Source organism: Nicotiana sylvestris, chromosome 11, assembly GCF_000393655.2.
Source record: "Nicotiana sylvestris chromosome 11, ASM39365v2, whole genome shotgun sequence".
Classification (NCBI taxonomy): domain Eukaryota; kingdom Viridiplantae; phylum Streptophyta; class Magnoliopsida; order Solanales; family Solanaceae; genus Nicotiana; species Nicotiana sylvestris.
Genome location: NC_091067.1, coordinates 66042318 through 66065291, shown reverse-complemented (window position 1 = coordinate 66065291; position 22974 = coordinate 66042318). Strand labels below are relative to the sequence as shown.

The window sequence follows — 22974 nt, the reverse complement described above, 5'->3', positions numbered from 1 at the left end:
GAACGCGGTCAAAGCCTCGCGTTCGCAAAGCACAATCCAGCTTTTACCAAAAATCCTTCTTCGCGATCGCGTCTTTCCACTCGCAAACGCGATGCTTCCACAGACTAAACCTTCGCGATTATATAACCTCTCTCGCAAACGCGATGAATAAACACCCTGAAGCTCAGCTGCCCAATTCCTCTTATGCGAACGCGATGACCAATCACACAGCCCCTTCGCGAACACAAAGCCTTCCTCGCGAATGCTAAGGCTAAAATTCCAGCCTTCACCAGCTAACCCTTCGTGAATGCGAGGGCCTACACGCGAACGCGAAGGCCATTTTCTCTGCAACACTGATCAGCAATTTCTGCAACTTTTCAAAACATGAAATGGTCCGATGGACCACCCAAAACTCACATTAGGCCCTCGGGACCTCAACCAAACATGCCAACATATCCCATGACATCATTCAAACTTGTTCCAACCTTCGGAATGCTCAAAACAACATTAAACACCAAATTTGCATCGAATTCAAGCCTAAGAATTCTAAAATCTTCCGAATTACGATTTTGATCAAAAACCCAACCAAAACACGTCTGAATGACCTGAAAATTTTGCACACACATCACAAATGACACAAAGAAGCTACTGCAACTTCTGGAATTCCATTCCGACCCCTATATCAAAATCTCACCTACCAACCGGGAAACGTCAAAATCTCAATTTCGCCAATTCAAGCCTAAACCTTCCACGGACATCAAAAATGTATTCCAATCATGCTCCTAAGTCCCAAATCAGCTAACGGAGCTAACCAAATCATAAAAATTCCGATCCGAGGTCATCTACTAAAAAGTCAAATTTTGGTCAAACCTTTCAAATTTTAAGTTTCAAATTGAAAACTGTTATTCCAAATTCATTCTGATTACCCTAAAAACCAAAGCCGATGATTTACACAAGTCATAATACATCACGCAGGACTAGTCATATCCGAGAACTAGGGAGCAAAGTGTAAAAGCTCAAAACGACCGGTCGGATCGCTACATTGTTGATCTCTTGAGATATTTTTATAAAAAAAAAAGGTTGCTTGTGAAAAAAAATGAAAGTTGTGAATAGGTTAAAAAAAGAAGAAGAAAAAGAAGAAGAAGGAGGATGTCGATTGCTTAAAGAAATATGGAAGACAATCGTGCTTGAGCGATATAGTAAAGTGTAGAGCCTACAGGGAATTTGAGTCACTATTATCCATATGTATCCTTCTGATCCCTAAGCATTCATTACAACCTTGTAAAAGTCCTACATGATCTCAACTCATAGACTCCTATATTAGTAGAGAATCACATAATAGTCAAGCTTATGTTAATTTCCAGTAGCTTGAGGTACATTTTTTAGAGTGAGCGAAATTTTCTATTCATGCCCTTCTCCGTTCTTTATATATATATTGTGTGATCTATGTGAATCTCTCTTCATCTAGTGAGACACACTTGGTATTAAAAAATTATTATGATTTCGATACTCAATATGTGAACATGAGTATGGTTAAGTTGTTTGAACTCGTGGATTAATCTTAATTAATTCTTATCTGTCAAAATTTCTCATGATTTCACTTAAAGGGTTTCGTTACCATGTTTATTTGATATTCTTTTTTGCTCGAGGACAAGCAAATATTTAAGTGTGAGAGAATTTGATAAGAGAAAAATATCATGCATAAGTTGAGCTGGAATCTAGTTTTTAGTACTAATATTTTTCTCTTTCTTTGCAGGAAATAATTAAACTAATAAGAAAAAGGAACAATGAGAAGAAAAAGTTCAATTTCCAAGTTTGCAAAGAAAAACTATAATGCTGAAAAATTACAAGTAAAATGGTTTATGCAACTTTACAAATGATGAAAGTAGTTGTGCAAATAAAAAAACCCCAAGACAAACAAAATGGAGAAAGAAAAGGGCAACCATTTCTGGAAAGAGGAAACCAAGAAGGAATAAAATCATTAGTAGCAAGTGGACATGTGCTACTTTTGAAAGAAAACTTTGTCAACAAAACCAATTTCAAGACACAGTATAATTTGCCAAGTAGATCCAATTTGCCATGAAATCAATTTGGCATTTGTTAGTTGGCAACTTGGGCCAACTTAAATGAAAAAGCTGACAAAGTTTTATTTAATTGAAAAAAACGTCCAGAAATAACGAGAATTATTAGGGAGAACATGCTATAAATAGCTGCATCTTGAGCTGTTTGAGGAGAGCAGAAAGCAGAAGCCTCATTCTTAATCAACTCATTTCTTTCAATTTTCTAATTTCTTATTTTGTGAATATTTTCTTTCTTCTTTTAACCACTATACTGGCTTCATTTCTAGTTCCAAATAAATTATAATATTGGAAATTACTCTAGCACCTGTTTTTAATTAAATATGGGGAATTATTCTCTTGAATATTTCTTTCTATTTTCTTATTTAATGGGCAAAAATATTTCCGTTGTCACTACTAACTCCGTTATGGAGTAACTTTTCTTGTGTTGGGAGAGTGATAGATTTTAATATTGTATATAATAGTAGATATTATCCCTTAATTTCACATGTTTGAACTGAAGTTTTTCATTTAAATTTTATCTGCTTTATAGTTAGGTGTTATTTAATTTATTAACATCTATCTATTTCATACTAAACATTAACTCTTACTAATTCTGTAATCAAAACAGGCGGAAGAGTAAATAGTTAATTTTTGTTTTGATAAATGTTAACTTTTATTTAGTGACATCTAACTCTTATATGTTAAAATTGATTCTAGACTTATTTGTAATCGAAAGAGGCGAATATTGTAGTAATCAGTTATAACAAGTAGGGTAACCGAAAGGGACTTACTAAAAAGAGCATGTTTTAGTTTAAGCATATATTTCTGGCTCTTTAATATTACTGTTCTAACGATTAATTTTTATAACCGAGAGGAAAGCAATTAATTGTTCAACTTAAGTAATGATATATACATGTAATCATGAGAGGCATTTATACATTTGTGAGATATAGAAATTGAAGGATAATTTTACCTATTTTATAATAGAAATATTAAGTGAAGTTATGATCTCAACGCCTTTTTATTATATTTGTGAAAAACAAAATATTTTCTATTTCTCTATTCATGCATTTTTAGTTAGTTAATTCACAACTCAACTCTTCCAGGTTTTCTCAAATAGTAATTAAAACAAGAAACGTCTGTAGAATAGATAAACACATCTCTGTGGGTTCGACATCTTTTTATACTATAATTTGATAGAGTACGAGTTTAAATTTTATACACGACAGACTCTCATCAAATTTTTGAGCAAACTACATCATCTCCAGCCCCGAGGTGATGCCCGACCTCGAGGACCTCCATCCAAAAGAAGTCAGTCTTCGGAAAGCCTTCAGCGCCACCATAGAATTTGAGGCGATACCCGATATCATGGTTTTCCTTTCTAAAAAGGTAAAGTAAGCACTTGAAGCTCTGCCCATGAAGACTCAAGGAGGACTCAAGGCATCGCCTAAATATAGGCAACTCTTCGACAGAAGTCTATCCACTACGCTTTAAAAGTCTATCTACATCAAGTTCAAAGTAGACCACCAGGTACCTGAAGCTGACCTTCGCTCAGGATACCACTCTCAAAAACTCCAAAACTAAGCATACTATCTCCGTGCAACTCGAAGGGCCCGACGACCCGAGTCCATCAGACCAACTCAGGCTTGGTCCGAGGTACGACGACGGGCTTGGAAAAGAGCCATGTCAACCGGCAGAGAATCGAAAAGAATGCTCGCATCCGAGTTAGATATCAGCGGTCAACAACAAAGGAAAATATTCGAAAGCCTCAAATCGCACAAGAACATACAATGGTAGGGCAAGTATCAAGAACAGGAATCAAGGGAGTATCTTTATATTCATATATATTTATGTACAACAGCCCTCGAAGGATCCTTACATACAATTACGAAAGCTCGCAAGGGTTCTTACGCATAAAGGAAGATATAAAAGGGTGCACATGCATGATAAAAGCCTAGAGACTGGTCTGGATTCGAAGGTCCGCCTCCTGCAACAGGCCTCTCCGAGCACACATCCTCAGAAGCCTCATCCTGGCCTTCCACACTGATATCCCCAAAGGATAGGGCGAGAAGCAGGGAGGCATTAAAAATGTCATAGCTTTCAGAAGGTCGAGGACCCTGGCTGGCCAAGAGAACCTCGGAGAGACAATGGACCGAGCGAGCCTCGGTCCCAACTGCATGGCTACTTAGAGTCTACTTATTGGAACATATAGCCGTGCAAGCTACCAGCTCGGGGTAGAGCACCACACCGAGCTGGGGTATGAAGGTGATTAGCGATGTATAATCCGAGCCCCCTTTTGAGTAGCGGTATATAATTTGAAGAGCTTTTTACAAGCAAGGAAAGTTGACCCCCTTATGTCATCATCTCAAGCAAATAAGGGCAGTAACAGCAGATGTAATAGCAACCACAACAGTGACAGGACGGCATGGTTGTGCTTGACAAAAGGAAGCTCTGGCAAGAGGCCGCAACACAGCCTATGGGAGCTCTGTCGAACGGCCTTGAGGCCACGAGCCACAAACATAATGTTCAAGGATAGAGGAAGAAGATAAGAAGAAATAGGCAAATGAGCTAATGAAGGTAGTTGGATAGAAAAACAATGCCAAAGCACCCCCATTTATAGGGGGTGACGACGCGGTCATCGAGGCTTTGGAAGATGAACGGCGGATGCAATTGTTACATTGTTGAAGAACCGAATCAGCGGCGGTACATTCATCTTGGAGAGCGGGAATTGACAGTGCATTGAATGATGTCAAATACACAAGTCCACGGGACATCCTGGTCTCCGCAAAAGCTTGCGCCACAGGTTGTATCATTGGTATGACATCACCGTAAGAAGCTCGTAGAGTTAGGTGTCAGAATTGTTTCCCATCGCTTCATTCTAGGAAACGCAAAAACTATCTGTATGCAGCAAAATTAGCGGACTTAATTTCTCGCTATCAAGCCACTTCGGAAGAATACCTCGAGACCCCGAGGATGTGGAGTTGCGACCGAGTCCCTCCCTCGGGGCTCACCAAGGACCAACTCAAAGAATTCAAAGGTCGAGTATAGAGCAAAAGGGGAAGTTTCAAAGGTACACGGCTAAGTCTGACAGAGTCGGCCTACCCAGAGCCTATGCCGAGGCATCATATCTAGCCATCCCATCTCCATGATTTTACAATTAATGTATGTTGTACTATAGTCAGAATCCCCTCCTATATAAGGGAAACCCACACTACTTTGTAAAGGGCTGATGTTGCTCCAACTATTCTCCATAAGATCAATAATATCTCTCTCTCTCTCTCTTTTCTCTCTAACTTGTTCGCTCGAGGCCGCTTTAGCATTTATCACTTTCATACATGTTCTTCATTTATTGCTTGGTATTGGCCATAAAGAGCCTTGTTTGATCATACCTTAACTATTATCCCATTCCCGACTACCCCCTATAGCTCAAGCTCGAGCCGGATATCGACCCCGAGGCTTCTTCATTGACCTATCCGAGGCTCAGGTGGCAAGCCCCTGGGTTTGATTACTGCCCCGTTTTAGCTTGTATATCTTCGTTAAACTTAATACTCTTAGCATCAACTGCTCTAACTACTAGCATAAAAATAGATCACGTATTTTTAGAATCCCATTTATAAATTTAATTGTTGTTACCATTTTCACGGTAAACAAGTTATTTCTTTCCTTAAGGCTCAGCGTATGGTTGAGAAGGGGTGTGACGTGTGTCTAGCTTGTGTGATAGATATCAGTGTTAATACCCCTTCAGTTAATTTAGTCCCAGTAGTACATGATTTTTCCTGATGTGTTTTCAGCTGATCTTCTGGGTTTGCCGCCTGATAGAGATATTGATTTTGGATCCTCCTATGTTCAAGGAATTGAAGGATCAGTTACAGGAATTGCTTGATAAGGGTTTTATTCAGCCTAGTGTAACACCTTGGGGTGCTCCTATCTTGTTTGTGAAGAAAAAGGATGGTTCTATGCATATGTGTATTGATTATCGCCAATTGAACAAAGTTACAATGGATAACTGTTATCCTTTGCCTCGTATTAATGTTCTGTTTGACCAGCTTCAGGGCGTACGAGTGTTTTCAAACAATGACTTGCGCTTAGGTTACCATCAGTTGAAGATTCCAGATATCCCGAAGACTGCTTTCAGGACTCGGTATGGTCATCACGAGTTCCTTGTTATGTCATTTGGGCTGATCAATTCCCCAGCGGCCTTTATGCATTTGATGCACAGTGTGTTCCGACCATATCTTGACTCGTTCGTCATTATCTTTATTGATGATATTTTGGTGTATTCTCGGAGTCGGGAAGATCATGAGCAACACCTGAGGACAGTGCTTCAGACCTTGAGAGAAAAGAAGTTATTTGCTAAGTTCTAAAAATGTGAGTTTTGGTTGGATTTCGTTGCATTCTTAGGCCACGTGGTGTCGAGTGAGGGTATTCATGTGGATCCAAAGAAAGTAGAGGTAGTGTAGAGTTGGCCCAAACCATCCTCAGTTATAGAGATCTGCAGTTTTCTTGGCTTGGCGGGTTATTACTGTCATTTTGTGGAGGGGTTTTCATCGATTGCAGCCTTTATGACCAGACTAACCCAAAAGGGTTCTCCGTTCTAGTGGACGGAAGAGTGTGAGGCAATCTTTCAGAAGCTCAAGACAACTTTGACTACAGCCCCAGTTTTTATACTGCCTAGTTCGGGGTCTTACACTATCTATTGTGATGCCTTTAAGATTGGCCTTGGATCGGTTTTGATGCAGGACGGTAGGGTGATTGCCTATGCGTCCAGACCGGTAAAGGTTTGTGAGAAGAATTACCCGGTCCACGACCTTGAGTTAGCTGCCATTGTTCACTCCCTGAAGATCTAGCGTCATTATTTGTACGGGGTTCCTTGTGAGATTTATACTGATCATCAGAGCTTGCAGCACCAGTTAAAGCAAAAGGATCTAAATTTGCACCAGAGGAGATGGTTAGAGTTGCTGAAGGATTATGATATCACTATTTTGTATCACTCGGGAAGGCCAATATGGTGGCTGATGCCTTGAGTCATCGGGCAGAGAGTTTGGGGAGTTTGGCTTATTTACCAGCATCGGAGAAGCCTATGGCGATGGATGTTCAGGCCTTAGCCAGGTAGTTTGTGAGATTGGATCTTTCGGAGCCTAGTCGATGTCTAGCTTGCGTGGTTTCTCGGTCTTCCTTATTTGATCGTATCAGGAAGTGTCAGTATGATGACCCTCATTTGCTTGTCCTCAAGGACAAGGTTCAGCATGGTAATTCCAGAGATATGACTACTGGTGATGACGGGGTATTGAGGATGCAGGGTCGGATTTGTGTACCCAATGTTGAAGGACTTCGGGAGTTGATTCTAGAGGAGGCCCATAGTTCGCGGTATTCCATTCATCCAGGTGTCGCGAAGATATATCAGGATTTGAGATAGCACTATTGGTGGAGGCAAATGAAGAAAGATATAGTTGGGTTTGTAGCTCGGTGCCTCAACTGTCAGCAGGTGAAGTATGAGCACCAAAGACCGGGTGTGTTTCGTCAGTAGATAGAGATTACGGAGTGGAAGTGGGGAAGGATCACCATGGACTTCGTAGTTGGGCTCTCATGGACCTTGAGGAAGTTCGATGCCATTTAGGTTATTGTGGATAGGCTGACCAAGTCTGTGCATTCCATTCCTATGTGTACTAACTATTCTCCGGAGCGTCTGGTGGAGATTTATATTGGGGAGATTGTTCGTCTGCATGGTATTCTAGTTTCCATCATTTCAGATAGAGGTACTCAGTTCACATCACGGTTCTAGAGGGCCGTTCAACATAAGTTGGGTACTCGGGTGGAGTTGAGCACAACATTTCACCATCACACGAACGAAAAGTCTGAGCGCATTATTCAGATTCTTGAGGATATGCTTCATGCATGTGTGACTGAGTTTAGAGGGTCTTGGGACCAGTTCTTGCCATTGGCAGAGTTTGCTTACAACAACAGCTATCAGTCCAACATTCAGATGGCACCGTATAAGGCTTTATATGGTAGGCGGTGTATATCCCCAGTGGGTTGGTTTGAGCCTGGTGAGGCTAGATTATTGGGCACAGACTTGGTTCAGGATGCTTTGGAGAAGGTTAAAGTGATTCAGGATGGACTCCGTACAGCCCAGTCCAGACAGAAGAGTTGCGCGGCTCGAAAGGTTCGTGATGTTTCCTATATGGTTGGAGAGCGGGTTCTACTTCGGGATTCGCCTATGAATGGCATGATGACATTTGGGAAGAAAGGTAAGTTGAGTCCGAGGTTTATTGGACCTTTTGAGATATTGCGGCGTGTTAGGGGGATTACTTATGAGCTTGCCTTACCTTCCATCTTGGCAAGGGTTCATCCGGTATATCATGTTTCGATGCTCTGAAAGTATCACGGTGATCCGTCGCATGTGTTGGATTTCAGTTTAGTCCAGTTGGGCAAGGATCAATCTTATGTTGAAGAGCTAATGGCGATATTGGACAGACAGGTTCCAAAGCTGAGGTCAAAGAACATTGCATCAGTATAGGTTCAGTGGCGGGGTTAGCCGGTCGTGGAGGCTACCTGGGAGATCGAGCAGGATATGCGCAGCCATTACCCTCATCTTTTCACTACTTCAGATATGTCTCCATACTCGTTCGAGGAAGAACGAATGTTTAAGTGTGGGAAGATGTAACGATCCGGTCGGTCGTTTCTAGAATTAACGCACTGATCCCCTATTAACTGCTCTCCCTATGTTAATTTCTGCTATTTTGATTTTTCGGGATGTTTGGTTTTGAGACACTTAGTCCCTAAATAAGAGCTTAAGTTTTGGAAATTTGACAGTAGTTGGAACAGTGTGAAGACGTCCTCGAAATGGAATTCTGATGGTTCCAGCTCCGTTGGTTGATTTCGGGTTTAGGGGTGTGTTCGGATTGTGTTTTTGAGGTCTGTAGCTTGTTTAGGCTTGAAATGCCGAAAGTAAAATTTTGAAGTTTTTGGTTCAATAGTGAGATTTTGATCTGAGGGTCAGAATGGAATTCCGAAAGTTGGAGAAGCTCTATAGTGCTGAATTTGACGTTTGTGCAAAATTTTAGGTCATTCGAACGAGGTTTGATAGACTTTTTGATCAAAAGCGTAAATTGAGATTTTCGAAGTTCTTAGGCTTGAATCCATGGTTAATTCGATATTTCGATGTTTTTTACGTGTTTTGAGGATTGATATAAGTTTTGATAGTGGTATAGGACTTGTTCGTATTTTTGTTTGAGGTCCCGGTGGCCTTGGGGTGATTTCGAAGGGTTGTCGGAAGACTTGGAAGTGGTTTGAAGCAGGTGAAGTTGTTGATCTCTGTCATAACCGCACCTGTAGTTGGGTCCCGTAGGTGCGGAGCCGTAGAAGCGGCAGTTGCAGAAGCAGAAAGGGGAGAAGCCAGCAGGGACCACTGAAGCGGCACCGCATCTGTGTAAGGTTAACTGCAGGTGCGGAAGCTGGGCTTTAAGTGAAATGTAGCAAATGCGACCATGTCCTCGCAGATGCAGTCCCAGAGCCGCAGAAGCGGATTAACTGGGCACAACATATAAATAGTTTCCTTCGTGAAATTTGAGTTATTTTCACCTCTTTTAAAACAGGAAGAAGCCTTGGGGAGAATTTTCAAGGGAGATTTTTGGAGGAATTCATTGGGGTAAGGCCTTTGGTCCCTAAACTCGTTATTGGAGTAATTTTAATCAGTATAAGCATGAAAAGTTAAGGAAAATCAGTGGTAAATTGGGGGTTAGGGCTTGATTAATTAGAGACCTTTGAGTGAGGATTTAAGGGACCATTTGAGATTCGATTTTGGTACTTTTTTTATGGCTAAACTCGTGAGAGTGTGAGGATTCTGAAAATGTAAATTTTACCCGATTCCGAGGTGTGGGCCCGAGGGGTGTTTTGGTCATTTTACCTAATTTTGCGTTTTAGCTTAGAATTTCTTTGTAGAATCAGTTACTTAAAGTGTTATTTACATTATGCAATTGAATTGAATAGATTTTGGACATTTGGAGTCGAGTACTCGTGGCAAGAATGTGGTCTCGGGTTGATTATTGAGCCGGTTCGAGGTAAGTGGCTTGCCTAACCTTGTGTGGGGGACCTTCCCCTTAGGATTTGATATTATTAATAATTGAAATGCCTTGTACGTGAGGTAACGAGGGTGTACTTGTGCTAATTGTTGGAAATCTGGTTTTCATTAAGTAATTACTAGTATGTTTCTTTCCCTGTTTATATTACTTGCAATCTTAGCCTGTTGTTAGCTTAGAAAAAGCATGTCTAATTGACTTAACTATCTTACTTGTTCAAACTGCCTTATTTGGATTACGTGCAACATGCTATGTTAGAAATACCTGCTTTACCTTGGTATGGAACTTGAATTGAACTGTGTACATCTTCTTGCTATTTCTGTGTTTTTACTTTGGGACTACGGGACGGTATCCAGGGAGATCCCTCTGATTGTTTACTTTGGGACTACAGAACGTTTTTTCGAGAGATTCCCCTGCACATTTATATTGGAACTACGGGACTGCACCCGGTAGATTCCCCATATACTGAGTATTTACATTTGGGACTATGAATCGGTATTCCAGGAGATCCCCTCGCATTATGAGTTGGACTACGGGACGGTATTATGGGAGATCCACTGGATATTTACATTTGGGACTGCAAGACGGTATCTTGGGAGATCCCCGGTTGTTATCTTTGTGTTGAGTTGTATCTCTTTCTGTGTTTACTTTGCCTCAGTAGTAGTTGTTGATGTCCTTTATATCCCACGTTACTCTAATTGTTGTATTTATTTATACAGTTTATTTCTGCACTGTTGAATCTTATATTTTATTTAACCTCAGTAGGACCCTAACCTTCCTCGTCACTACCCAACCGAGGTTAGGCTTGGCACTTACTGAGTACCGCCGTGGTGTACTCATGCCCTTTCTGCGTATGTTTTTTTCATGTGCAGATCAATATACTTCGACTCAGTCCTATCACCCTTGAGGCAAGGCGACTACTCCAGAGACTTCGAGGTATATCTGTCGCACCGTAGACCGAGAAGTCCCTTTCTATTCTCTCTTTTAAGTATTAGCCCTTCTGTATTTCTTTTCTTTGTTAGATATTCTGGAGTTAGACACTGGTAGATATTCAAAGGTTTGTGGTTTCATCCGCGAATTGGTTTATCTTCCGCATTTTAGGCCTACCTAGTTGTAGAGACTAGGTGTCGTTACGATAGTTCACGGAGGACGAACCGGGTCGTGACAGGATTAGATCGAAACGAATAAATCAAGGACCTGAAGATGTTGATAGCCCAGAAGACGAGGAACTTGGAGATATATTAGCACATGGTAACCCATCCGAATTTAACACTCCAAAAGAAGGTCACTCGGTTCATATTTATTATGACGAACTTACTAAGGCAATGCAAAACTTTTGAATTTACTCTTTTTTGGTTAATTTACTTGTTGTTAAATGTAGACCTTTCAATTTGTAAGTTTGAAACTTTGAATTTTGAAATATAAGTGCAATTTTTTCCCATCTTCATTGTATTCTTTACATTTTTACTTTATATTAATATAACTTATAATAGTTATACAAAATACAAAAAAAAAATTAAAAAATTACACTAACCCGACCCGACCCCTTGTACTTGTAACCTTTACGTTTCCTTTTTTACCCGGATGAACGCGAACCCGTTAAATTCGGTAAGCCCCAACCCGTAATCGGCCCAGACCACAATCCGTACGGTTACTAAATTTCCCTACCCAGCCCAGCTCGACCCGACCGTTAGACACCTATATACTAAAGGTGTTAAACGGGTGGGCCAGGCCGGCTGAGTAGGGAAAAGTTAAAGCCGTCTAGGTTTTGAACTGGGTCGGTTATAGGTTAGGGTTTACTGGGCTTAACGGGTTCGGGTCCATCCAGGTAAAAAATGAACCATAAGGTGTCACGACCCTGACCTCGATCCTGGTCGTGATGGCGCCTCTCGTGAAGATAAGACCAGCCAGACCAAAACAAAACACCTCTTTTAAACAGTTAAATTCCACAGATAGTTCTACAACATGATATGATAACCAAAATTTGCAGAAATAACAATAACAACAGTAGAAACCATCCCGACACAGCCCTAACCGGGTGTCACAAGTCATGAGCAACTAATAAATCCGGATACCAATCTATTAGATACGAAATCCGATACAGAAGTTCAAGAACATGAAAATAGTAAGATAAGGGAGGCACGGGGGCTGCAGATGCCAACAACTACCTCGTGGTCTCCGAAAACACTACCTGGACTGGGAAGATCAGCACTCGGGAGTGGACTCTACAATGCCTGAATTTGCACACATGGTGCGCTGGGAGTAATGTGAGTACTACGACCTAGTGAGTAATAAATATAAATAATGGCTGAAAGCAAGAAAACTCGTAAAGGCACAAAGCAATTCTATATCAAGTAGTAAAATCACTTAAAGCAGTAAATTCATGAAGAAGTCGGATGAAATTCCTTTAAACCAAGTAAAATAGGTAATTTAGCAAGTAAATAACAAGTAGAAATCCGCCCCTCGGGCACAGTAACAATCGCTCATAACAGTATCAGCCCCTCGGGCTCACTCTCAGTACAATATCAGCCCCCCGGGCTCACTCTCAGTACAATATCAACCCCTCGGGCTCACTCTCAAATCATAATGGGTACCCGCACTCACTGTGGGGGTGCAGACTCCGAAGGGACCCCTTACGGCCCAAGCGTTATTTCAAGCCACCTCGTGGCATATAAAAGTATCTCAGGCCCTCGGCCTTATATCACTCAGTATATCCTCACATATGGCCCTCGACCTCACTCAGTCTGAAGATCATGACAAGCCCCTCGGGCATTAGTAAAACAGTAGTTCTCAGCCCAAAATACCATTTAGAAATATCATTTAAGTTTCAAATATGAATAAAAGTGGCTGAATTTGTAAAACCGTAAATATCAACAGGACTGAGTTCAAGTAATAAGTCAAACAGTGAGAAATTAGCGATAAAAATTCCCGAAGGGTTCAAGTAGTTGGCACGAAGCCCAAATATGGCAATCAACCCAAATCATGATGATAACAAATAAGTTTCAGTCAACTACGCGGTAAAATCATCAATCGGAATGGACCAAGTCACAATCCCCAATAGTAAACGACTCCACACTCATCATCGAGCGTGTGTCTCACCTCAATATAGCACTACAATGTGCAATCCGGGGTTTCAAACTCTCAGGACATCATTTACATTTATCACTCACCTCGAACCGGCTATAACTCTATTGCGACGCCTTTGCCCCTCAAATCGGCCTCCACGCGCGTCGAATCTATCCAAAATTAGAACGAATACACCACAATATGCTAAGGGAGAAAAGCCCAAGCGAAAACAATCGAAAATTATTAAAAATCCCGAAATTAGCAAAACCCGAGCCCCGGGCCCACATCTCGAAACTCATAAATTTTCACATCATTAGATTCCTTATCACCCCACGAGTTCATACATACCAAAAGTTCTCAATTACGACCTCAAATGGTCCTTCAATTCAAAAATTCAAAATCCCAAGCCCTAGTTCATCCATTTTTAGCTTTGTTTCCATGAATTTCTAGGTTGATTTCACAATAGAATCACGTTTTAGGTTCAAAAATCTTACCTCCAATCGATTCTCCTTGAATCCTTCTTTAATCACCCTCAAAAAGCTCTCAAAATGATCAACTGTGGTGGAAAAATGGCTCAAAATCGCGGATGAAATGTTTTATAACTTTCTGCCCAGTTCTGATATTCCTTCTTCGCGAACGTGGTCAAACACTCGCGTTCGCGATGCACAAATTTAACTTGACCAGATTTCCTTCTACGCGATCACGACCAAGGGCTCGCGAACGCGATGCGTTAGACTCCTCAACCTACGCGAACGCGGTCTCACTTACGAGGACACGAAGAGCAACAGCTCATGTACCCTTCACGCGCCAACTCCACTATGCGAACGCGACCTACCCTCACGTGAACTCGAAGCACCAGCCTCCCACCGTCCGTGAACGCGAGGCCTCAAACCCAAATGTGAAGGCCAAACGCAGACAACCCCAAAATCCTTCTACGCGATCGCGAAGGCCAATTTCGTCTGCAATAGCTGAACAATTTCTGCAATGATCCAACACAAAAACTAGCCCGATTGGCCACTCGAAACTCACCCAAGGCCCCTGGGACCTCAACCAAAAGAACCAACACATCCTGAAACCTCATTCGAACTTGCTCCAATCATCAAAACACCTCAAACAACACCAAATCCATCAATTCACATCGAATTCAAGCTTATGTTTTTCTAAAAACTTCTGAAATATGCTTTCAATTAAACACCTAACCAAACCAAATCCGAATGACCTGAAATTTAGCACACACATCCCAAATGACATAACGAGCAACTGCAACCCTCGGAATTCCATTCCGACCCTCGAATCAAAATCTCACCTACCAACCGGAAATCGCCAAAATACTAACTTCGTCAATTCAAGCCCAATTCGACATCGGACCTCCAAAACCAATTATGATTACACTCCTGAGTCATAAATAACCTCCCGAAGCTAGTCGTACGATCGGAACTCACATCCGATCCCTCTAACACATAAGTCAACATCCGGTTGACTTTTCCAACTTAAACCTTCTTAAAAGAGACTAAGTGTCTCATTTCTTACCAAATCCACTCAGAACGCAAACTTCTCAACTCGACCACATAAAATGTGGATAACAAAGAATAAAGAAGCAGAAATGGGGGAAACGGAGCGAAAACTCATGAGACGACTGACCGGGTCATCATATCAGGGTTATGGGTCTAAGGGGCCGGGCCGGGTTAGTGCAAATTTTTTTTTGTATTTGGTATAACTATTGTAAATTATATTAATATAAAGTGAAAATATAAAGAACACAATGAAGACGGGAAAAAATTGCACTTATAAATTGCAAGTGCTGCATTTATTTCAAATTTCAAACTTACAAATTGAAAGGTTTACATTTAATAACAAGTATATTAACGAAAAAGAGTAAATTCAAAGGTTTTGCACTGCCTTAGTGTCATGACCCAATTTAGGATCATGTCCGGTGCTTAGGAGTAAGTGCTCCCAAGTAAGCCTCATCGGTATTTTACAGAAAATCGAACAAAGTTTTTCCTGTTTTTGGACTATCCCAAAAATTTTCCCTGTCTCAAATCAGCAACCAAACATCCTAATAACAATTCAAACAATCTACCACTTATCAATTAACCAAAATAGTCTTCACCATTATTAATTAACCCACTAACAACCAGAAATAATAATTTATCTCCGACTTTGATAATAGAGAACGATACTGGACATAAGACTAATAGCAAAATCATACTCATGACACTAAAAGAATGACTATGGACCGACTCGAAGAATTCAAAGAAAAGACCATAACTATTGATAAAAATCTCCGCCCACGCGAACAAGTGCGAGGCTCACCAAGAATTCTCAACATGTGTAAAAAAAAATTAGTGGGGAATGAGTCTCTAGCTCAGTGAGTAATAACACATAACCACAACCGTTTTTATTGGGGACAAGTCAGAAAACATGCTAGTATATCAAACAGAAAATAACATAAAAGTGCCCTTTCAGAAACAATAAATAATTTTCAGTCTCGTCATGCTTTTCTTGTAGTATAATACAATTAACTGTTCGGTAATAAGCTCGGTAACAACTGTCTAATATCAATATTCATATTTGGGAGGTTTCAGCGACCGGATCATGTAATCGGTATAACTGTGGACTTCTTCGCAAGTAGTCAAATATAACGGTAGGCCCTACTCGAGGGAATTTGGTAACGGTATGCTAGTTCTATCTTTCCACTAGCGAGGACTACAATTGTACTTTGTAATCGGTAAATACAAGGTGCACCAGGTCTAACGAACCCGCCGTTAGTTACGGGATCCTTCAAAGTCTATTCCCATTTATACTTGTCTTTGTAATCCGTATGTGCTCGTAGAAAATATTTAAAACCGCGGTATTAATCTCATATAACTATTTCGGTATCATATCGAGTAAAAGACTTGTCCCACATGCAGATTCAAATCAGTCTGTAACATGCTCATATTAAAATCATATGTAAATCATGCTAATTGTAGAAATACAAATTGAGGTAAGGCTACTACTCAACTCTCACAGCCAACTAACCAAAGCTCGACTTCTTATTGATCCAATTGCTCAATTCGTGTGCAATCTATAAATCATATAAGTTTAGTGTTACCATCAATTGACCCCGAAATTCACTAAATTTTAGTGATAGCGGATTACAATTTTTGTAACCCACATCTTAGGGTCACTTAAGGACATTGTCTGTTCAACAATCATAATACTATTAAAATAAATTCTCAACAGTTGCTTCATTCTAGGTTCATAGTTATTCAGGAACTAATTTGTTTCACATGGAAATTCATGTTTCTATTACCCACCAAAATCGAGTTCCAAACTCAATCCTAATATTAAATTTCACTAAATATGGTCTAGTTTCTATATATAAAGATACTAGTTTAACTAAAATACATTGATATCTTCGCCTTCTTCCTTTATTCTAAAACCTCCAGTTGTTTTTCCCCAATTCTCAATCAAATCACACCCTTGAAATAACCAAAATTACAAAATATTCCATATCAAAAATCAATATTAACACAGTAGATGGAAGTTTGCTTGTGGTTACCAGGAACTCTATTATTGAGGCTCGAAAATATATGCAAATTTCCTTTTTGATGAATCACGGTGTTGCTGGTATAAGCAGCGAAACTTTTCTAAGTTTTATACTTTAGTGGCTAAGAGTTTTCAATCCTTTATTGAACTCCACAATCTGATGGACTTTAGTCTATTTCCCTTCTTTTATATTATTTTATTCTTTTGATCTTATTTTATTTGTTTTGCTTTCTTTTTTTGCTAATGACCAATACACCCTTATTTAAAATATAGAGTATTATATTTTCCCCACCTTATGAAATTCAGTTACCGAATTTACAACAAGTACGTACCTCTAGACTGAAATAAATGGGGATACTTTGCTTGCATATATTTTTCTATTTCCCAAGTGGTTTCTTCAATAGTATGATTTCTCCATAAGACTTTAACAAACACAATTTCTTTTGACCGTAACTTTCTTACTTGTCTATCAACAATTGTCATCGACTCTTCCTCGTAAGACAACTTCTCATCAAGTGGTATAGCAAGTGCTTCAATCACCTGAGATGAGTTTGATATACATTTTCTTAGCATTGAGACATGAAACACTGGATGGATAAAGGACAACTCAGGAGGAACTGCCAAACGATAAGCCACCGCTCCCACTCGGTCTAATATCTCATACGGTCCTATAAACCTGGGGTTCAACTTGCCTCTTTTCCCAAACCACATCACACCTTCATAGGGGAGACTCGTAGGAACACTTTGTCTCTAATTGTGAACACTAAGTCTCTTCTTCTCTTATCAACATAAGACTTTTATCAGCTTTGAGCTATAAGCAATCTCTGTCTGATCAACTAGACTTTGTCCATAGCTTCTTGTACTAAGTCAGGTCCCAATAAGTTAGTCTCACCAACTTCAAACTATCCGATAGGAGAACGACATCTTCTACCATATAATGCTTCGTACGGTGCCATTTGAATACTAGACTGTAAGCTATTGTTGTAAGAAAACTCAGCTAAAGGTAGGTAAGTGTCTCAACTACCTCCAAACTCGACAATGCAAGCTCTCAACATATCCTCCAAGATCTGTATAGTACGTTCAAACTGCCGTCTGTCTGTGGATGAAATGCAGTACTAAGATCTACTCGCGTACCCAGTGCTTCTTGAAAAGATTTCCAAAAGCGTGAAATGAACTATGATCCTCTATCAGAGATGATGGATATTGGAACTCCTTGAAGTCAAACAATTTCGTTCATAAATATCTATGCATACCTCACTCCACCATATGTAGTCTTCACTGGCAAAAAGTGTGATGATTTTGTCAGTCAATCTACAATTACCCACACAGAATCATAACCTCTAAGAGTTCGTGGTAGACCGGTGACAAAATCCATAGTAATTCTTTCCCATTTCCACTCTGGGATCTCAATTTGTTTTAACAGTGCTGCGGGTCGCTGATGCTCAGCCTTAACCTACTGACAAGTCAAACAACTAGAAACAAAGTTAGCAATATCTTTCTTCATACCTTCCCACCAATAAAATTGCTTTAGGTCATGGTATATTTTTGTGGATCCAGGATGTATGGTGTATTTAGAGTTGTGGGCTTCTTCAAGAATAGCATGTCTCAACCCATCTACGTCTGCTACACATAGCTTGTCAGCCATTCGAAGAACACCATCACTTTCAACAATCATATCCTTGCTTTTACCAGCTAAGGCCTCATATATGTATTTGCATAATCGTTCATCCTCCTATTGGGTGGCCTTAATGCGCTCAACTAATGAAGACTTAGCCTGAGTACAAGCCAACAATGCCTCAGAATTTCTGACACTAAATCGGATACCTATATCTTCTAGTCTCTGAATATCTTTGTCCAAAAGTCTCTTTGTAGGAGCTATATGCGCCAAACTCCCCATAGATTTTCTACTCAATGCATCAGCCACCAAATTGGCTTTTCCAGGATGATATAAAATAGAACAATCATAGTCTTTGAGTATTTCCATCCAATAACGTTGTCGAAGATTTAGATCGCTCTACTGAAAGATATACTTCACACTTTTATAGTCAGTATAAATCTTACAAGTTTCGCCATATAGATAATGTCTCCAAATTTTTAAAGCAAATAACACTGTAGCCATCTCTAAATAATGTGTAGGGTAGTTTTGCTCATACTTTTTCAATTGTCTCGAAGCATAAGCAATAACACGGCCATTTTGCATGAGAACACATCCTAATCCCACCCTTGAAGCGTCACAGAATACTGTAAATCCTCCGAAACCTAATGGTAAGGCTAATATTGGTGCAGTTGTTAGACACGTTTTGAGTTTCTGAAAGCTCTGGTCACATTCCTCCGTCCATTGAAACTTTGCATTTTTCTGTGTTAGCTTGGTCAGTGGCGCTGCTATTCTGGAGAAATCCTGCACAAAACGCTTGTAATAGCCTACTAAGACTAAAAAGCTGCGAATCTCTATAGGAGAAGTAGGTCTGGGCCATTTCTACACAATTTCGGTCTTCTTAGGATCTGCCATAATTCCATCTTTGGATACAACATGCCCCAGAAATGATACCGAGTCTAGCCAGAATTCACACTTCGAGAACTTAGCATAAAGTCGATGTTCTCACAATGTCTGCAACACAGTTCTGAGATGATTCTCATGTTCTCCTTGGCTACGAGAATATATCAGGATATCATCAATAAATACTACTATAAATCTATCGAGAAACGGCTTGAACACCCTATTCATTAAATCCATGAATGCAGCTAGAGCATTAGTCAGTCCGAAAGGCATCACAAGAAACTCATAGTGCTTGTATCGAGTTCTGAAAGCAGTCTTAGAAATATCTTCATCTTTGATTCTAAGATGATGATAACCAGAACGGAAGTCAATCTTTGAAAAGTGGGCAGCTCCTTGTAACTGATCAAACATGCCATCTATACGAGGCAACGAATATTTATTACGTATTGTTATCTTATTCAACTGCCTGTAGTCAATGCACATTCTCAGGGATCTGTCTTTCTTCTTTACGAATAGTACTGGTGCACCCCATAGTGATACACTAGGTCTAATAAAACGGTTATCTAACAAATCTTGTAACTGTTGCTTTAGCTCCCTCAACTCTGTTGGTGCCATTCGATATGGGGGTATCGATGTGGGTTGTGTGTCAGGTAGAAAATCAATACCAAAGTCTATTTCTCGTATTGGAGGCAATTCTAGTAAATCCTTAGGAAATACATCAAATTCTCTCACTACTGGTACATTCTTTATACTAACTGTTTCCTTTCTTGTATCATTTACAATAGCTAAGACACCCAAGCAACCTTTCTTCAGAAGTCGTTGAGCCTTCATAAAAGATACAATTTTGCAAGTCTCTGGAACCTGATTCCCTCTTAGAATAAAATTGGGTTTATTTGGTATCTCAAACTTAACTATCTTTGCATGACAATCGACTATAGCATAGCAAGAAGATAACCAATCCACTCCCATCAGCACGTCAAAGTCAATCATATCAAGTACAATAAGGCTAGCTAGAGTATCTCTACCCTCAACCCAAATCTGACAAGCATAATATGCGTATTCAGCTAACAAAGACTCTCTAACAAGAGTAACAACTGAAAAGGATCATTCAATAGCTCGGGTTGTCTACTAAATCTCAAAGCAAAGTACGAGGACACATAGGAGTGAGTAGATCCCAGATCAATCAATGCAAGTGCATCAAATGAATATATAGAAAGAATACCTGTAACCACTGCATTCGAGGCCTGAGCATCCTGTCTAGTAAATGCAAAAACTCTCGCCTGACCTCTGCCAGCATTGCCTTGTCCTTGATTCCCAGTAGCACGGTCTCCAGCACCTCGACCTCTATTTCCTGTACTTGTAGCACCTGAAGTATTACGAGTAGTCTGAGTCGGTGCAACTGACTGAATAGAAGCCTGGTTGAAATTTCTCGAAGGCTGAGGGCAATCCCTCAAGTGATGTCCCAACTGGCCACATCGAAAGCACTCTCCAGTTAGAACACGACATTGGCCCAAATGTGATCTACCACAAGTCTAGCAGGTTGGAGTAGTGGCATATATCTGCCCAGAATTAGATGTCCAGAAGATATACCTTGTCTGTAATATGGATTGTATGTGGACTGTGAAGACATTTGTGTCCCTATCTAAGAACCTTGTTGTTGTTGTTGTCCTTGATTTCCTGCTCTTCTAATTTCACTAAAACCACCACTGAAAGCCCCTCATGTCTTGGCCTTCTTACGTGAATCACTAGTTGCACGCTCCTCACGTCCCTTGTTTTCAATCTTTCTAGCAAGGTCGACTATATTAGAGTAGGATAAAGTCTTCATCTATGGGGCTACTGTAGTGTATAGACGATCAACTAATCCATCAACAAACCTCTGAACTCGAGCTTCTTCGGTAGGCACTAAGTGAGGAGCATATATAGCCATCTTATAAAACTTAGTGTTATATGTTGATACATCCATATCAGGAGTCTGAACCAATCTCTCAAAGTCTCTAGCATATTGCTGCATCAGACTGTCTAGAAGAAAATGATTCTTGAACAACTTAGTGAACTCGGCCCATTTCAGTGGTGCTGCTCCTACTAGCCTTTCCTACTGCAGGTAAGGCAACAGTAGGTACAACATTTGGTACTGGTGGTGGAGAGTTCTGAACTCCCTGCTCTTGCACTTGATCTGGCATAACAACTTGGGTTTGACCCATGTTCCCAACTTGAGGTTGAGGGGCATTCTGTCTTATAGTTTGATGAACCCCAACTTGACTGCCACCCTAGGTAGCACCATGTCCAGCACCACGTACAGTAGATGAGGGTGTGCATGTCCTAGCCATCTGGGAAAGAAATATTCCAAAGTCAATTTCAAGTTATCTCAATGCACGATCAATGAATGAAAGAAGGGAAAACATTCCTAAATGTTCAATAGCCTCGAGATCCAAAGTATGGGCGTCTACATACCCATGAACGAGACTCTACTAAACATTGCTCCATGACTCGAGACTTAAAGCCTAAGCTCTGATACCAACTTTGTCACTACCCAATTCAGGATCGTGACCGACGCTTAGGAGTAAGTGCTCCCAAGTAAGCCTCATCGGTATTTTACAAAAAATCGGACAATGTTTCCCCTGTTTTAGGACTATCCTAAAATATTTCCCTGTCTCAAATCAGCAACCAAACATCCTAATAACAATTCAAACAATCGACCACTTATCAATTAACCAAAATAGTCTTCACCATTACTAATCAACCAACTAACAACCAGAAATATTAATTTATCTCCGACTTTGATAATAAAAAACGATACTCGACATAAGACTAATAGCAAAATCATACTCATGACACTAAAAGAATGACTATGGACCGACTCTAAGAATTCAAAGAAAAGACCATAACAATTGATAAAAATCTCCGCCAACGCGAACAAGTGTAAGGCTCACCAAGAATTCTCAACATGTGCGCTCTAATTAACGAGATCCTCTCCTGCGTCAACGGCTTTCTCTATAAAAAAAATTAGCGGGGAATGAGTCGCTAGCTCAGTAAGTAATAACACTTAACCACAACCATTTTTATTGGTGACAAGTCAAAAAACATGCTAGTATATCAAACAGAAAATAACATAAAAATTCCCTTTCAGAAACAATAAATAATTTTCAGTCTCGTCATGTTTTTCTTGTAGTATAATACAATTAACAGTTCGGTAATAAGCTCGGTAACCACTGTCTAATATCAATATTCATATTTGGGAGGTTTCAATGAATGGATCATGTAATCGGTATAACTGTGGACTTCTTCGCAAAAAGTCAAATATAACGGTAGTCCCTACTCGAGGAAAATCGGTAATGGTATGCTAGTTCTACCTTCCCACTAGTGAGGGCTACAATTGTACTTTATAATCGGTAAATACAAGGTGCACCAGGTCTAACGAACCCGTCGTTAGCTACGGGATCCTTCAAAGTCTACTCCCATTTATACTTGTCTCTGTAATCCGTATGTACTCGTAGAAAATATTTAAAACCACGGTATTCATATCATATAACTATTTCGGTATCATATCGAGTAAAAGACTTGCCCCACATTCAGATTCAAGTCAGTCGGTAACATGCTTATATTAAAATCATATGTAAATCATGCTAGTTGTAGAAATACAAATTGAGGTAAGGTTACTACTCACCTCTCAAAGCCAACTAACCAAAGCTCGACTTCCCATTTATCCAATTTCTGAATTCGTGTGCAATATATAAATCATATAAGTTTAGTGATACCGTCAATT

General features: G+C 40.1%; 1 protein-coding gene across 1 annotated transcript; it reads right to left on the bottom strand.

The window, feature by feature from the left end:
• Nucleotides 1–16306: 16306 nt before the first annotated feature.
• LOC138881124 (uncharacterized) lies at nucleotides 16307–21412 on the bottom strand. The gene is made up of 11 exons (XM_070161325.1): nucleotides 21299–21412; nucleotides 21086–21216; nucleotides 20862–20991; nucleotides 20434–20677; nucleotides 19332–20305; nucleotides 18825–19112; nucleotides 18510–18728; nucleotides 18036–18167; nucleotides 17849–17926; nucleotides 17177–17254; nucleotides 16307–16366 (listed from the first exon to the last, which is right to left on the bottom strand). Exons 1-11 carry the CDS (start codon nucleotides 21410–21412, stop codon nucleotides 16307–16309), a joined length of 2448 nt encoding a protein of 815 aa, XP_070017426.1.
• Nucleotides 21413–22974: the final 1562 nt, after the last annotated feature.

Bases quoted from the DNA above. Each gene is read 5' to 3' on its own strand.
- LOC138881124 (XM_070161325.1), bottom strand. From the start codon at position 21,412: ATGGGTCAAACCCAAGTTGTTATGCCAGATCAAGTGCAAGAGCAGGGA. The intron at 17,927-18,035 runs GTAATTGTAGAT...TTTGACTTCAAG, and splicing joins GAGGTTATGATTCTGTGTGG to GAGTTCCAATATCCATCATC. The intron at 17,255-17,848 runs GTACGCGAGTAG...AACTCATCTCAG, and splicing joins ATCTTTTCAAGAAGCACTGG to GTGATTGAAGCACTTGCTAT.